We start from the raw sequence: 17,994 nt of genomic DNA, 5'->3' as shown, positions 1-17,994 counted from the left end.
GCTCACTTTAAAAACTGGAAAGGAACTAGAAAATTGGAACAAAATTCTTGTCAAATGTTTGTGTTGCGTTTTTTCAACTGGAGAACAGCAGTGAAACTGTACCACCACCCCTGATGACAGCTACTTTCATGAGGCCAACATTTCTTTACAGTCATCTTCAGTCCCTCCAGCAGGAAATATTTAGCAGTCACCTGGTTGAATCCTTTCGTCGTTCACTGGCAAAAGTCTTAAACATGAAGCCCAAGTGAAGGTTCTTAGAGCCACCTGAAAGTCCTTGCACTCCTCTGTACAACAGCCCACCCATTCTCCAATTTGGTGCCACTGGAACCAGCATTGTCCATACTGCAGACTGAACGGGAAGGAGGGAGAATAATACAGTCCTAATTGTGAGGGCTCCTGACTACAGCTTAAGAGAAAAGAGAATCAGTCATCCATTTAACAAGCCCAGCAAGGAAATCCGGGCAGGTTTCTTTTACAAAGATGCCCTCAGATTCAGACAAAGGGTCTCACAGCCAGACACACCTTGTACAAACAGCAATGTCTGGTGACTGTATGGTGGATGCCACTGTATGACAAAAGAAGGTTCTCACTTCCTCAGACATGTATTTTTCCTAACTGCAGGGAAAAAAAAAATCAAAAATGCAAAAAAACTCCTTTGCCATATTACCACTAACAGAGGATTAATACAGAGGATTTTATGTAACAATTCAGATTAGCAATGGCATAACACTGTCTAACAGTGTGTCAGTGTGTCATCATTCCGTTGATAGTGAGCATGGAAAACACGAAAAGCATGAAAAAGAAAGATTTATGCACCAGTAATTTCAAAACACCAACATGAAACAAACATGTGAGGGGGAGTTAACAGATGAGAAGGAAGTATAGCAGGTGGAGGTAAGAGGTTATAAAGAAACAACGTTTCAGTTAGTCTAGCTAGAGAGGTGAGTGAGAATTTAAGTAGGGCACAGAAGACAAATCCCAGAAAGTATCAGAAAGGAAGAAATAAAGTGGGACAGCACAATACAGCACTATCTGGTTCTTGGTGAAGAAGTAGCTAATGCCAGCCAAACACCACCTCCTTTCTCAGCCTCAGCTGAAAGTAAATAAACTAAATCCTGAAAAAACCAATTGCTGAATGTGATGCTTAGCTTCTTAGCTAGGCTACACCACTACAAATATATAAATTCGCCTTTTAGGAGAGCCAGCAAAGTTCTGGCCCCAGTAGACTCTCTACCTGTTCAGATTTAACAGTGCCCACATTGATTCTCTGGCCAAGAGCAAAGAATGAGAGAGAAAGGAAGACACAAGAAGCAGCAGAAGCAGCACTAGACACACAAAAGACAAACCCAAAAGAACATCAGAATCAGTATACTAGTTCCATGTAAAGCTTTAACTTCTCCAGTGGCTAGGTCAGACAGTGAGCAACAACAGATAAAGGAAGGGTTAAGTGAAAAAACAATCCTTGTGCTAATACACCCTACAACTACAACACAAGCTGTTCAGCAAATTTGCAAGTGCTACAGAACGACTTTCCTTTGAAGGAGCTGACAGGATGGAAGGCAAGAGATGGAAAAATGGACTAGAAGAGGCAGGGCAGGAACTTAGAGTCGAAGTGGGAAATGGTAACTGGGTGACAGCACAGCACTAGAGCCAGCCATTTATGGGAGGAAATAATGACACATTCGATTGGGAAGAAAATACAAAACAGTTAAATACACAGGAATTTAGAGGAAACAATTTGAGAGTGTGGGATTTCTTATCTGAAGTTCACTCAGGCTCCAAGGAGGAAAGAGAAAAGAAAACATATAATTTCGTGTAGAAAGAGAAAGGGAAGAAAAAGGAAACAGCAACATAAAGTCCCTTTTTTATTTTGCTTTGTAAGTGAGGAGTAGGAAAACCAAAAACTTCAAAGGAAATCAGCTGCACAAGCTGACTGGTGAGCTAGCACCTCTATGAACAGAGTCTGTGCTGCATAAAAACAATGTCACATCTGCAGATCAGCTGCACTTCATCAGGAGAAGCCCAGACAGAAAAACGGCAGAGGACAAAAAAGTCAAAGGAAATGACAAAGCCACTGGAGTCTAGAAAAGCCCTGAGGTGAAGTGACTTTATGTAAGCAGCAGATGATCAGCACCATGAGTCACCTACCCAACACTGCACCAGCTCACAACCTGTTTTGAGGAAAATTATGATGGCTAAACAAGTGAGGACAAACTCCCACCCAAAAACAGGCTAATAATTTTATTTTTGAAACTGAATTAAGGACAAAGTGTATCTCTACTTATGGAATCAGTTGAAAGCACCTCAGCAATAGCATGGGTCACACTGACATTGGAATGTTACAACAGCTATGAGACTTCTACAGACACAGAAGGTAACTGCAATCTTTAATTCAACAATACTCGAAAGCAAGCAAGAGCTATTAATTACTGATCCAGGGTGCACTTACTCTGGCTAAATTCAGTGCATCTACTAGGTACCATGAAAGGCTGAAATAACCTGTCTCCTTTGCTTCCAGCCACACATACCTCCTACTTCCTTTGCATGGGTTTTATCTGTCTTAGCCTTCCATGAGCCAATTCAGTTCATTAGTCCAAGAGAAAACACAGAAGATAAGGAAATTGCTTTTGGCCACAGTAGCTAGTTGAACTGGCTCACCATGAGACGGGAGAAGTGTTAATGATACAAGTGAGAAAACAGGAATCTAAAGCCAGCAGCAGCAAAGACTGCTGTGGGACCATCCCCATCAGCAGCTGCAAGCAGTTAAAGTGGCTTGAGAGTTCGTGTAATTGCATCCTAGACCTGGTGAAATCATACCTGGAAATAAATCTAAAATAAAATAAACCTTCCATGGCAATGGATTTAGAACCTTGTACTCTCTAAGCCAAAGAGAGAAGTTGCTGTGCTTGTGAAACGATGCCTTGCTTTATGTTAGCACTTCGGGCTGGAATACCATCAAACACATAATGCATGGGATGTCATGTCAGACTGGATGATTACTGCAAGTAAGTAACTCCAGTCTGATAAACCAAATTTGTTTTGAAGAATGTAAAGGAAAATTCCAATTATGGCTTCCTCAGACAAAAGCTTCTTTCTGTTCTTTCCAGCAAGTCTCCATCTACATAATACATGCATTGCAGAAAGAGCCCTCACACTATCTCACCTTATTAGCTCTTAGGCCACTGTACACTAAGATGAAAAATACTTCTGCCTAGACATTAAAAAAAAAAATCTTTTTTTTTAAAACTCAAATTCTTCCTTCTTGTGAATTACTAAACACCAACAGGATATCAATAGCTCCATGACAATTCTGGGACATAGAGTTTGAACACTACCAAGGGCAGAGTGCTGCAGGCAGCTCATCTAATAGCTCCTGTTCTCAAAAAGGATAATACTTCCTCCTCTCGTGTCTCTCTTCACACATTTTTCAAGTAACAGGTTTCAAGAATGAACTTATCTAAAGTGAGATTCAGGAACAGATTCTGCTATCATCACAGTATTCTTCAGTTTCAGTAAGATAACTTCTGAATATGATAATGTCTTTACCGGAGAGTATCTGGAAGATCCTCTTGTGAAATACTTGACACCAGCTGTTGGAACGTATGGAAGAGCTCCACTTTACAGATCTTGGATCTGATAAAATAAAATAAAAAATTAGAAATCCTGATGGAAAAGAGAAATCAGAAATGCATTTCTCTTACCCCTCACACCACAGCACCTCCCAGCTGAACAGTTTTGATACAAAGCATTATGTTCACTTCTCAAAGAATGTAAAAAGTTCTCCACCACTTAACATTTCCCACCCCATGCAAGATGCCCACCTGCCTTTTCCTTTCATTTTAGTGCTACAATTGACAAAGAGCTGCATTGCCTCCACTGTCCCAGCCAGCATCTTGTCAGTTTGCAGAGAGAACACTTTGGTAGCACCACACTGGTATCTGCATGGGGCTGCACTGCCATCAGCTCACAACTGCAGCAAGGTTTAGCCAACATTACTCATCCCAGAACAGATCAAACAGATCAAATACAATGAGGCTCATCAAAAAATAAAGCAAGTCAAAGTCTGAAAGACATTTCGAAGATACCATGTGCACCTGTCAGATTTAAGCCCTTCCATTTCCCCAAAGAGGTGACAACAAGAAGCACTGTTTATAAAGCATGATTTATCTTTGAAAGCCCCAGCTGTTTTCTCTATTGGATTAAATTATCTTTATACAATTGTCTTCACAATGACTGATTCAGTTCTCCAACAAGTGCAAGCTGATTCTCTAGAAGCACTGAAAAAAAAGTCAATCAAAAAAATCTTCCTATGTTGCTAGCATGTTTTTTTAAGAACCGCCAAAATTGCATGGAATTACAGATCTTCACAAGGTTCATTAAGTCTAATTACTGGCACAGGAAAACTTCAAGAATCCCACCATGTGCCTGGAGTGTTGTCCAAATGCTCCTTGAGCACTGCCAGGCTTGGTGCTGTAATCAATTCCCTGGGCAGCCTGTTTCAGTGCACAACCACCCTCCAGGTGAAGAATCTTTTGTTAATATTCAGCCTAAACCGCCCCTGACACAGCTTCATGGTGGTCCCTTGGGTCCTATCACTGGTCACCAGAGAGAAGAGACCAGTGCCTGCCCCTCTGCATTCCCTCGTGAGGAAGTTGTAGACTGCTATGAGGTCTCCCCTCAGTCTCCTCCAGGCTGAGCAAATTGAGTGACCTCAGCTGCTTCTTGTATGGCTTCCCCTCTAGACCATTCATCATCTTGATGGCTCTCCCTCTGCGTGCTAACAGCTATATATTCTTCTTATATTCTGGTGCCTAAAACTGCTGCCAGGACTTGAGGTGAGGCCACACCAATGCAGAGCAGAGCAGGACCACCACTTGCACTGACCAGCTCGTGATGCTGTGCCTGATGCACCCCAGGACACAGTTGGCCCTCCTGGCTGTCAGGGCACTGCAGATTCATATTTGACTTGCTGTTGACCAGGACCCCCAGGTCCCTTTCCATGGTGCTGAAAGCCTCTTGTTCCCCAGTCTGCCCGTACATCCAGGGTTGCTCCATCCCAGGTGCAGAATCCAGCACTTGTCTTTGTTAAAACTTATAAAGGTTGGTGAGTGCTCAGCCTTCTCATTTGTCTAGGTGTCTGCAGGGCCTCTCTTTCCTTTGAGGGAGTCAACAGCTCCTCACAGTTTAGCATCATTGGCAAACTTACTTGTGTACCTTGGAGTCCTGCATCCGAGCTGTTTATGAAGATGCTGAAGCGCACTGGCCCTAAAACAGACCCTGTGGAACTGGTGACCAGGGCATGCAAAGATGCTCTAAAATTTCATCTTCGAGTTAATCTGCCAAAGGTTCATATTGTAGTTGGTGGTGGTTTAGGTAATAAAGCATTAACAAAAGCACATACCAGACATTTACCTACAAATTCCTTTTAGTCAGTCAATTCTACCTTTCTTGATATTTAGTGTTATCTGGCATATGTTGAAGGGGTGAAAAACCATCAGACAACACCCCCAGCAATCACCCTGAGATTCCTTGAGAGAAAAGAAGTGTAGAAATACAAGCCGTATTTATTACTAGCCACACACACCTCTCCCAATAAGGATGCAAATTCCTTCTTTTCATTATAAAAGTTCCTTTTGTGACCATCACAAAAGCATAAGTATTTTACTTGTTCCTTGAGATGACTTTTAATTCTGACTTCCTAAGGACATGAGACATTTGTAATCACACAGACTTGTATGCTCTCTCTAACAGCTTTCTAACTTCTTAGTGAGTTTCCAGCACATGTTGAGAGGAGGATCTCTCAACAATAATTAAGTTCCTACAGTTTTGTGCCAACTGGCAGCTAGCAGATGGCTCTTGAGTTTAGAGCTGATACACAAATGCTATGTAACAAATGTAAGCCTACTGAGAAACGAGGTTGGCTGGCTGGTTGGATCTTTCACACCTCTTCTGGATACAATACACACCACATATGGAAAACCACTATTTCTAGAGTGCACACAAAGCCTGTCTCAAAAGACACACTAAGTCACCTGTGTTACGAATACCCCATACACCAATACTGGTGACAAACCACAAAGTTCCTGGTCCTCTTCTTTCCACACAAAATTTGGAAATACTAGGAGATACCAGGATAAACTTCAGTCAAGTCAGGCCTAACTTCAAGAAGCTCAGAATGGGCAACTTGCAGGCATGTGAATAAATTCTCCACAAGAATTGTCTAAGCTCTACTTATTACACTGTTCATACTGTCAGGATTTTCATCTTCCTCCTAGGAAGTCTGGTGAACATGAACCCTATGACCATTGATAAACTGGCAGTATAAGCAGCCAACAGCTAAACCACAAACCCCAACCTTCAAGCTGGATTTCCACAGACCGCTAGTAATTTTGGTCGCCTCACCGAAACTGAAGATAGTGTAGAGATGGAGAAATTTGTCTGCAGATGCTTACAAGTAATTCCTCTCAACCACAAGAAAAATATGTTTCTTTAAACATTAATGTTGATAGAAGATGATAACATTTCTCAAAGAGCACAGTGCCAAGACAACAGTTGGAAAGGTGACTTTTTCATGTTAGGAACATGCTGCAAGTATTTCAAAGCATTTTCAAACTGTAAGGCAGAAAGTCGTGTTTCAAAGCAACACTTTTAAGTCATACATACAGGTCGACTGGCTTGGCTCTTAGGAGAAAAAGAAATTTGTAAAAAGAGAACCTGCAATCCACACATTTCCTTCACAGTCATCAACCTCCAAAAAAATACAAAGCAAAAATTCTGTTAACGTCACAGGTAAACACGCTTTTATTAAAAATTGATCACAGTCCTCCCCCACCATTATCTACAATGATCTCAACAGTGACAAAAAATAGCATAAACTTGTTAACTGTCATTCCAACAGACCTCTCTCCCTTTCACAATGACTCCTCCTTTTCGCCGCTCCCTGCCTTCTCCCTTTTCCCCACTCCCTGGATTTCGTTCTGCTCTGACAACACACTACACATCACTCGAGCTGACAGAGGCATGCCTGATAACAAGTAAAATATGTGTCCAGATCTTACAACATTCTCACACCTGCTCTGATGGCTCCCAATCCTCTTCTTTGTTGTTCCCTGGCGGAAGCCATCTGAGGTGACATCCAGAGGTTGCTCAGGGACTGCACTCCAACTGATTGCTGCAGAAGAAAGGATTAGGGACAAGATTGATGCTCTTATCACAAAAGTAGAACCTAACAGTTCCTTTCATTCCATTCGTTCATGTGCTGCTTCCCAAAATAATTCCAACTAGAAACAGGATCATGGTTCTCTAGGGCCAGAATTCCAGTACCTAAATTCTGTTTAGTTTAAAAAAAAAATTAAAACACACAGAGCTTTCATCTTAATTGGGTCCTTTGAGAATCCTTGCCTCTAAACATTGGGCCTCCAGCTTTGTAATTCTCCCTTTCTTAAGGGGATTCTGCTTTCTTTTGTGTACCCTGTCAGGACAAAGCATGAAGAAATTTCCAAGTCAGATGGTTTATTTTCATTTCAGGCCATGAGATGCTCCCCTAAGCTACTTGTACCAGTCACTCCATGTTTCCCTCATTGATTTATTGCTGCTATTATTTTATTGTGCATTCTAAATAGTTCTATGTTTGATTAATGACACACATCAAATACCTGTACACTTTGCTTGAAAAATATTATGGGCTAGTAGTCAAATAAAAATATTTTGTTCAAAGAGATAGCAAGTGCTGACAACCTTATCCTCTACCCCAATCCCGGGAGCTTTGTAATCATCTTAGAATGAAAACTTCTTAATGCTGAAACTCTGCATAGGAAACCTTATGATTTGTAAGTAGCTAGCAAAGCACCAGCAGCATGTTAGCAGACACTGACATGTCCAATCTGTCCCTCCACAGCCTAACAGCAGTTCCTTTAACATCTACTGCTGTGAGACAACTCCTGCTCCACACATTCTCCCATTTCTTTGTGTTCCTAACGGGCACAACAGTTGCACATGCATTATCTCTGAAGACTCGCCCTTGCACTAGGACTCAGCTGCATGCTGCAATGGTTGTACTCTGCCAAGCATCAGTTGTACCTGCATTGGGATTTATGTACACTGTTGTATCACTCTACTAAGTTATAATCAATAACATCAAATAACATCAGATACATACAACTGGTATTAAACCCTCCACACATGAAGTATCTAAAAATCAGCTGGTCAGAGGATATCAGATTCTGACAAGAAGAACCAAATTTATTTTTAAATGAAAATGCTTTCTAGTCTTTCACTTCTTCATAGTTACCTCAAACTTCAAGATATTAAGCAGAACATGTTTTTTTGTTTTAAATACCAGCTAAATATTTCTATCAAGCGTATCTTAATACTTAGTGTAACAGAGTATCATTACTCTAGCCCAAAATTTGAGAGTATATTCTGATTTTAACCCCTTCAAGAAAAAAAAAAATCAACCTGCTATAATTCATATATGCAACAAAAATGTGATAAAGTATTGTTCATTTTTAACAGGATGACCTAAGAACTGTACAGACACGCACTGAATTTAGTCACAATTGGTTTCAGATCTCTATTGCTAACTGAATTGGCAGTATTTTTCAGACAAATTTCGTTTCCTATCTCGCAAAATCAAAATATTTTCCTTCCTGCCACTTGTAAATAGCTCCAAACGAATCTGAATTCCACTATGGAACCCTTTGTTTCCATTCTATTTTACCATCAGCTCCACGTAAGAGACAAACTTCCAGTTCCAGTTCAGAGAGCAGAGCATACAGCAGCAGAAGGCAGGCGTGTCCAGGTGTAAAGGAACTGCTTAACCCTACACAGAGTGGCAGTTCCATTGGGTTTTCCCCAAACAAGACCATGTTGCTAAATCATAATGTGACTTGCATATTCATTCATCACCACGACAAAAAAATGCCAAGTCTCTATCAATTAAACCCTTACACTGTACTACTCTGTATTCTTTCTTCGTTCACAGAATTCTGGAGCAGTTACAAGCATAACTCAGCATGGTAAGTCTCCTGCTCATTACCAAGGAGAATGCAAAACTAACTGAAACAAGGAGTCTTTTGACGTTTTTGTTTTCTTATTGCCCTCGGAACTTTGGTTTGCACTGGTCATTTTCTGTCTGTGTTTAGATTTTAAATTCTTAATGGCATCAACCAAGTGTTTATTCCGTCTGAAAAGTTTCTGCTTGAAACTAGAGGCTGAGCTGAATATTATTAATTATTAACAATTAAGGTATGACCTGAAATTAATTTCTTGCTGTTCAAACTTTGCCTCCAGCACTGGCAATGACTCATGTTCCATTCCAAACAACCAAAACCACCTCATTTTTATTTGGACCTTTGCACACAGTTATGCAACTAGCCCAAGTTAACTCACCTGCACCACAAGGAACAAGTTTTGTTTTGCTGTTAGTCTGAACTTCCTGAATTGCCTGACGGCTATGTTCAAATAGAAGATCTGATTGCAGCAGCTTAACCTCCTGAACAAGAAAACCATCTGGTAAAGATGAGACATGCTGACACCTAAAGTAAACATGGAAAAATGCAAGTGATTTTCAGTCTGGTGTTCCCAAACAAGTTGATTTTGTACAATTTCCCTTTGTTACCTAAACTATGTTCCTTTTACATTAAAGCTGAACTGAACATGAGTTATAAGGAACAGACAAGGAGGTTTGCAGGCATTTTTGAAGGCATATGTTAAAAAAAACCAACAAAACAAAACAACAAAGCCACATCATTTTACTATGACCTTCTCCATCCTCAAAAAACTACAATGAATTGATTTTTAGGAAGGTCTAGTTAAAAGCTAGTATGATCAATGAAGTACTCAGGATAAAAACTGCAATATACTCCTACAATCACAAAGAAAAATAATAAAGTATTTACATAATCAACCATATTACACTAGTAATTATCTTATGACCCTGAAGGTTTATAATCAAAGCCTAAAAAGATACAAAATATATTTACATTTCCATGTAGAATCTCATCTTTGTTGCCTTAAATTACCATTGCACACTGAAGGACATGAGGATCGTATGTGGAACAAATTAAGACTGAGGTTCATATTGTCAGGTGTAATAGTCTGAAAAAGTGCCTGGTTTTGTAACCTAAGACTAACGAGGCTGGGCAAATTCTTGTCCCGTGTGTTACAGAGTGGGTAAAGGATTGTACAGAAAGCTCCGCTGGATAGGTAGCTAGTTTCCCCTGTCAATATACTATGACCTCATTTATAATCCTCCTAGAAGGATGCAAGGCTATGGAAAAAAGGAGTTACTAAACAAAATCAAACCTTTCATATGAACTGGTCTACTAACTTCCTCTTAAAGAGAATGGTTCATCTCCCTGGTTCCTTTCTTGTTCTCTTTTCCCTTCACTCCACTCAGATTCATTTACTCTCATCCTACTGCTTGCAGATTCCCTTATTGCACTGATTTAACCTCCCAAGTAAGAAAATTATCCACTTCCTACCCTTTTGTGGCTGAGATAGTTTTCATCAACACAAGGATCTGAGGAGCAAGAAGGCCAGCGTACAGCAAATTACTTCCCTCATTTAGTAGCAGTGCACTTCACCTCTCACCTCAGTAAACTCCGCTGAGGGGAGAGGTTGCCTTACAAGAACTCTGCTACTCACAGCAGGGACAAAAGCAAAATCTTGGATGCAATTCACATAAAAGTGGACAAACTTTTACCACCATAGAAACACATATAAGCTTTGCCTTTCCAGTGTAACACAACTCTGTCCTCTTTCAGCTGACCAGCAAAAACTGTCACATGCTAGGGGTTCTGAACCACTTTGGTAAATCACAGAATGTCTGAGGTGGGAAGGGACTTCGGGTCATCTGGTCTGACCACCCCTGCTCAAGCAGTGCCACCTACAGCCAGCTGCTTGGGACAGTGTCCAGATGGCTTTTGAGTAACTCCCAAGATAGGAGACCACCACTTCTCTGGGCAAACTCTGTCAGTGCTTTGTCATCCTCACAGTAAAAAAGTGTTTCCTGATGTTCAGAGGGAACCTCCTGTGCTTCAGTTTGTGCCCATTGCCTCTAGTCCTGTCATTGAAATCACCCTGGCTCTGTTTTCTCTGCACCCTCCCTGTAGGTATGTATATAAATTGATAAGATTCCTGTGAGCCTTCTCCAGGCTTAACAGTCCCAGCTCTCCCAGCCTTTCCTCATATGAGAGGTGCCTAAAATCTCTTACCTATCTTTGAGGCCTTTTGCTGGACACTTTCTATTATGTCCATGTTTCTCTTGTACTGAGAAGCTCAGAACAAGACACTGCCCTCCAGGTGTGGCCTCACCAGTGCCAGTACAGCAGAAGGATCATCTTCTTTGACCTGCTGTAATATTTTGCCTAATACAGCCCAGGACACCATTAGCCTTCTTGGTTGCCAGAGCACACTGCTGGCTCATTTTCAGCCTCAGGTCCCTCATCCTTTCCTGCAAAGCTGGTTCCAGCTGGGCAGCCCCTAGTTCGGGGCTGTTCTTCCCCAGGTACAGGACTTTGCATTTCCTCTTGCTGAACTTTATGAGATTCCTACCTTCCTCCAGACTGTCCCTCTGGATAGCAGCACAATGCCCTCGCTATCAGCCACTCCTCTTAGTTCTGAGTCTTCAGCAAACGTGCTGGGGGTACACTCTGCACCACCACCCATATTAAATGGTGTAATTAAAAGATATTAAGCAGGATTGGACCTAGTATTGACCCCTGGGGTACACAGCTAATTACACCTTCAACTACACTTTCCCTAATGACCACTACCCTCTGGGCACAGTCATTCAGACAGTTTTCAATCCAGCTCATACTGTCACAGGCTCTCTACAAGGATCTTACAAGACACAGTGCCAAAACCTTACTGAAGTGCTGGTATTTGTGTGACACATGTTGTCTGCTGATACTCACTGTCACCAGGCACACATACATCTGATGTCCAGAGAAGAGGGCTTACCTTTCAATAACTGCTCTCCGCATAGCTTCTTGGCTATATGGACACTTCCCCACTATAACTGCTGACAGATACACTGGATACTGCAGGAAATGCATCAGAAGAGCTCCCTGACACCCTAACACATTCCAGCGAGCCAGTTTATCACTGCAGGACATAGAGCACGTCCTGTCTCCACGACCTGGCTTCACCCGTAATAACCCCACACGGTGGTACTCCAGCCCAGGTGTTCGGGCATCATCCAGCTCTCCAGGTACACATTTTGCTCCAGTTCTGTGAACATCTACTACCTTTGGTGTCACTAAGCCAGTCTCCTTATTAGCTGTCTGCATCTCTGCAGAACATGCAAAGCTCTTTGGATTTGTGTAGTCTTCTCGTTTCACAGATTCGTGCTGAACAGAGAGGTCTTCAGTGGTTATGGAAAAACAACCATCATTGCCAGTTTTCATCCTCTTGATTCTATGATTACTTGCCATTGTCTCTGATTTCCTTTTATCTTCTGGACACAACTGATCATCATTACTTCTACACTCTGTTGACTGCCCAGCAGCATCACCTCCAGCCACTGTCTCAGAAAGCTGGTTCTCTGGTTCACTGATCGGAATAATAGAAGCATCTCCACCTAGAACAAAAGAAATAACAAAACTGGACAAAACCACACCACATGACTGGAACACATCACACCAGTAACATTACAACTACCACTAGCTTTCACAGATTTGCACTCAGGAAAACTTAACTGTGAGGACATGTTTCTAAAACAAAGTTGTCCTGTGCAATGATGAATCAGATTTCACTGAAATTTGAGCCAATACATGCTTAAAATTTTGCATTCTACCTAAGAAATAATCACAAAAGCAAAATTTAAAACAAAATCTGTAAAGTAAAAGGTATCAAAAGCATTTGACAGAATATGAGCAGTGCTGAAGACTCACAGGAAAACCAGTCTCATCTAACTAAACACGAACCTCAAGGAATAATCTGTCAAGTAAGTGTGAAAACTTTAGTCTGTATCACTGAAACAAGTAAAATTCTGAAGCTCAGTTCAAAGCAAAGCATGCCTGACAAGCCTTAGGATGTATGTAAGAAATTTCTCACTATGTGAGAAAAAGGAAGTCAGAAAATTATTCTATTACATTTGAAGATGTAGATTCTGTTCTCAAATTGCACAAATGAAGAAATATAATACTGCATATTCCAATGCCATCAAAGTCATGAGCAACTAACTCGCTACATGAAGTACTGATGAGGTATATTTTTAGAGTGTTTAGGCTTTGCCCTGTTACAGACCAGCAGTTGAGGAACACACTGGTGAGAGCATGGTAACATTGAGACACATGAAATGGTAGACCAAGAGGTCACATTCCTTCATTATGCAGCCAAATCTCATCTCTGTGGTGTTGTTTTTTTAAAACACACAAAGTGTTTACCGTGACACAAGCTGCCTTACAATCCATAAGAAGTTGTGAGTTGGGGAGCTGGTGATGTTTCGTGGGTGGGGCTTTTTTGGTTGGTTTATAGGAGTTTGGGTTTGGTTTGTTGGGTTGTATAGGTTGCTTTGGGGGTTTTGTTGTTTGGTTTGGGGCTTTGTTTGCTTGTTGGTATGACTTTTCTGTGTTTAGTGTTTTTGCTTGTTTGTTTCACTGGGGTATTGTTGGTTGGTTGAAGGGGGGTTTGTTGGTTAGTGGGGGGATTATTTGTTGTTTGGTTGCTATTAAGAATGGTGGTAAATGTCAGTATTTTTATTAAAATCTGAATCCTAGGAGATAGTGTTCAAAGCCAAACAAGCAGGTGATATGACAGGACCTCTGACAAGTGTTAGTTTCTGGAAAAGAAAAGAGCAGCTGTTATTGTTGAAAGTAAAATACTCCATTATGTAATGAGCAGTACATCAGATGTACTCAGTTCTCATGAATCACATTCGGTGAGATAAAACACCAAATCTACTTGTGGAAGACCAGCCAAGTACATCTTCAGGTACATAATGCTAACACAAATTACTGCCTTGCTCTCACTCCAGACCAAAGAGAGACCAAAGAAAGGCCAGGGGCAGAAAAGATTCTACAAGCAGGAGCAAGGTAATTGGTTCACTTCAGCATACTCACATGGGGTATGACTGGAGAAGAAAACAAATGTGATATTTGGTTTGAGTTTCCATTTCCCAGTTTCAGTTCCTGGAGTAAAGATACTACATTGCTGCTGGGAAGCTGCCAGCGACATCTGATGGAGAAGATACCTGTTAGGAAGAAAGTTTTCATGAAACATTAACTTCATTTTTGATGCATGGGAAAACAACAAAACTTAGATGCCCTCTAGTGCCTGTTCTTTCCTGATGTAGTCCATGAGGAGCCAATCAGTTATACTCCTATCAATAGATGGGATCCAACACACTCCATAAATGCAAACACATTATTGGAGCTTTCTAACAGACCTCAAAGGGTTGGATTCAGCAGAGCTAACTATTTCCTCAAATTGTATATACAAGGTCCTCTCCTCCCACTGTTTTTACCAGCACTGCAACTCATCTGATTCTGTGAGACTCAGCTCAGTGCCATCAAATTGCAAGACACAGAATAGAATCATAGAATCAACCAGGTAGGAAGAGACCTCAAAGATCGAGTCCAACCCTACTGTGGTTACTAGACCATGGCACTAAGTGCTACATCCAGTATCATCCAGGGACAGTGAATCCACCACCTCCCCAGGCAGCCCAATCCAATGCCTGACTACTCTCCCTGTAAAAAACTTCTTACTAATATCCAACCTAAACTTCTCCTGGCAGAGCTTAAGTCTGTGCCCTCTTGTCCTACTGCTGGTTGCCTGCAAGAAGAGACCAACCTCCACCTGTCTACAGCCTTCTTTCAGGTAGTTGTAGAGGGCGATAAGGTCTCCCATGAGCCTCCTCTTCTCCAGGCTAAACAATCCCAACTCCCTTAGTCTCTCCTCATAGCATGTACTCATTTCTGCAGAATTACTGTTCTCCTGGATCAGTTCCTCGAACCAGCTTATCCCATGTGAACAAGAGCACTGGTATGTGGGAACAGCAGAAATTCTACCCTTGACCACCAGTCGTCAGACTTGCACTGATGTCACATGAAATCTGATCCTACTTCTTTGTACAGAGATGCTAAAAGAACGAGGAAGCAAAAAGCTTTTGTGAAAGGGCCTTACCACCACCCAGAAGTGTAAAACTTATGCTAAAATCCTCCTAACAAAGGGGAAAAGAGTGTTGCCCACACAGAAGTAACACAGTCTTTCATTACATTCTCATACCTGAAGCTGCAAAATCTGGCTATTTCAACAACAGGTCAAACCATTAGTATCACAACCACCTCGAGTGGCACTAACAGCACATGGACTTCATGCCTCACCTCTGGAAGCTCCTCTTGGCCACAATTTCAGCATGACTGTCATTCAAAATGTCTCCTAAAGCAACAACCAAATGATATGAATCATTACTGAAAAGGAGACAACAAAGCAAACAGAATTTGACATAGGACAGTTCTCCAGATCTGTTAGCATTTGAAAGTTTCACATTGGTATTAGGTTATTGTAAGATACTTAAACTTCCAATCACCACAAAAGGAGGTCAACAGCCTCTAACAAATGAAGGATAAATGTCTTCACTTTGCAGCAAGTCAGAGACTTGTTTGAACACCCAATTTTAACATTTCCAATACTGAAAAATCCTTGGAGTTGAACACTGCCTTCCTTCAAAACCCTCCTGACTTGCTCTTAAGAGTAAATCTTGACATGCTCAGAATAAGCATGACATCCAGAATATTTCAAGTATTTTTTAAGCTATGGATTGAAGTTTCTTTTTGCACTATGTTCTACACTTTTAACTACTTTTCTTGTAAATTACAGTGGTATTTAACAAGTTTACACATCTCATCTTCAGACTCCCTGCAGTGTCTGCCTACTGTGGTGTCTAAAGGAACAGGATCTTTAGACCAGCTTTTATTTCAGGAATAAAAGTGACAGATGCTCCCTTGAACAGTTCTAAAAGTGCAGACATGTTCTAACAGGTAACCATTAACTGTGACCTACCACCAAGTTAATTTAAAAATTAGTTAAATTAATTTTAATTTAACATTATCATAAGACGACAATATTTTCTAAACTTAAGATCACTGAACACAAACAACAAGGAGACAAACGAGTCTTTCCTGGTCAATTTTCTACTCTGACCCTTCTTATATGGATTGCTACAGTACAACAGTTTAACCACAACTTTCCCAACTCAGTAAGAAAAACGTCTGTACTAATACTCTTCTGAGATGGCTAAGTCACAAGAAACATCCACAAAAATCTAAGCTACAAAAGTTTCTTCTCTTTTGCTTCACTAATTCATTTCAAAACAAAGGATGGAAACAGCCTAAACTGATACATGCAAAACCCTTTCTGTATCTTAATCTACTCCTCCCCTGAAGTCTGAAGAGAGTAGAAAGCCCTGAACCTACATATTCATGAACACTTTTCCTCCTTAGCCACTTTTCAAGCACTCACCATTACTATGCTTCTCCCCTCTCCTAGCAGAGGAGACGCACATTATGAATTAAAAAATGGACATGCAGAGCAAGTCCTACAATAAACAGTAAGAAGTGGTAATTGTGAGAAGTCATGTTATCTATCCCAAACATTACTCTTACAAACACTTAACACTACCTAGTTGCAGAACATGCAGGAAGGGAGAAGCTAGTACCTTCCTGGTGCCACCTCTATCCTAGCTGAGCAGTGGTATCTTTTGCATCAGCTCAGAACACAACCTCACCATAACAGGTACCCAAAGCACAATTATTTTGTTTATTTTTTATTTTGCTTTTAGTTGTGAAGTCTTTGAGTATGCAGACTCGGGGCCCAAACTACACATTATCTCATAAAAATGGTTTGTTTGCCTTGACAAGGTAAGGCCTCCCTTACAGTTCTGGCTTCAATCCGGAATAATTCTGGGCAAAATGACTTGGACATTTTCACTGATTCTGTAACACCAGCAAGAAAGAAGGCAGGACAGGTAGCCTGTTCTGGAATTTTACACCATACTTACCAGTCTTTCTCATTTTGTTTTGGCCAATACATTTTGTTCCAGTTCCCATAGCAACAACTTCCTTGGTTACTGAAAAAAGAAACAACTGTACAAACTATCACCACAAACTATTGCCAGAAACATTGCTCTCACACAGTCATTCCGGTAAGACAACACACAGAACGTTGTGTAGAAGGGAAAGTACAAAGAGGCACGAAACCGCAACATTCCAGAAAGGAAACACTATGGGATTGAGCGTGGAACACAGTAGGTAGAAGCACTGGTGCTAGGAAAGGTCTATGATCCATAGCAGGAAAATGACCTCAGGCCTGACACGTCAGACAGCACACACCTGGCAATGGCATTCCAGACAAAAGTTAGAAGAGCTTTTCCAGTCACAGAGTAAAGAATTTGGGTGGAGACAGAACAGGACAGGAAGGGGTCTCTGATTTTTTAACGATATCTTGAAAAAAAAAAAAAAAAAAGAAAGAAAAAGCACCAAGGACAGCCACCTCCTCTCCCCATTCCCGCCCATCCCGAGCTCATTCTTACCCTGCAAGTTCCCTAGGCTACCAAGACCCTCTCTTTGGGATGCAGACTCCACTTTGACAATGGCTGACAGTGAAGTCCATTCCCTGTTTGGATCAGGTTTCCCCTGCTTAGGGAGTCTAGTCCTATAATGCAGGTAGCACAGCTCAGCGATTTCATCAACTGACCACATGGCTCCTGATGCAAGCGCAGGTTCTACCCAGAGCTGGATTCCATCACAACACTCGATTAACAACGCACGTCTCTTCAAACCCTACCACCTCGTTCTGCACGAGGCTTTCCTGCACCAGACTCCAATCCCCAAGGGCCTAAGGGCATCGCCTCTTGCACGATTAACTAACAGGAAGTAACTTTTTCCGAACGGCTAGATATAAAAGAGCAACGCCAGAACCCGTAGGCCCCGCAAGCAGGCAGGACTGCTGCGTTCCCAAGGCTCCCGCTGAGCCAGCACTCCACCG

The 17,994-nt window shown here is 41.4% G+C and overlaps 1 protein-coding gene across 1 annotated transcript in view; it reads right to left on the bottom strand.

The window, feature by feature from the left end:
* The window catches only part of ADAT1 (adenosine deaminase, tRNA-specific 1), a 20,012-nt gene extending 2,304 nt beyond the window's left edge, over positions 1-17,708 (bottom strand). Inside the window, exons 1-8 of the mRNA XM_009075925.1 lie at positions 17,540-17,708; positions 17,009-17,077; positions 15,333-15,387; positions 14,067-14,197; positions 11,965-12,583; positions 9,391-9,536; positions 7,072-7,171; positions 3,547-3,633 (exon numbers count right to left, since the gene is read on the bottom strand). Of these exons, the coding sequence (XP_009074173.1) occupies positions 3,547-3,633; positions 7,072-7,171; positions 9,391-9,536; positions 11,965-12,583; positions 14,067-14,197; positions 15,333-15,387; positions 17,009-17,077; positions 17,540-17,708 (1,376 nt within the window). The remainder of the gene's footprint in view (positions 1-3,546; positions 3,634-7,071; positions 7,172-9,390; positions 9,537-11,964; positions 12,584-14,066; positions 14,198-15,332; positions 15,388-17,008; positions 17,078-17,539) is intronic.
* Between the last annotated feature and the right edge of the window lie 286 nt (positions 17,709-17,994).

This window comes from Acanthisitta chloris, unplaced genomic scaffold (assembly GCF_000695815.1).
Source record: "Acanthisitta chloris isolate BGI_N310 unplaced genomic scaffold, ASM69581v1 scaffold30935, whole genome shotgun sequence".
In the NCBI taxonomy this organism is placed as follows: Eukaryota; Metazoa; Chordata; class Aves; order Passeriformes; family Acanthisittidae; genus Acanthisitta; species Acanthisitta chloris.
Note: the sequence above shows the minus strand (reverse complement) of the source record. Positions and strands in the feature narration are given on the sequence as shown.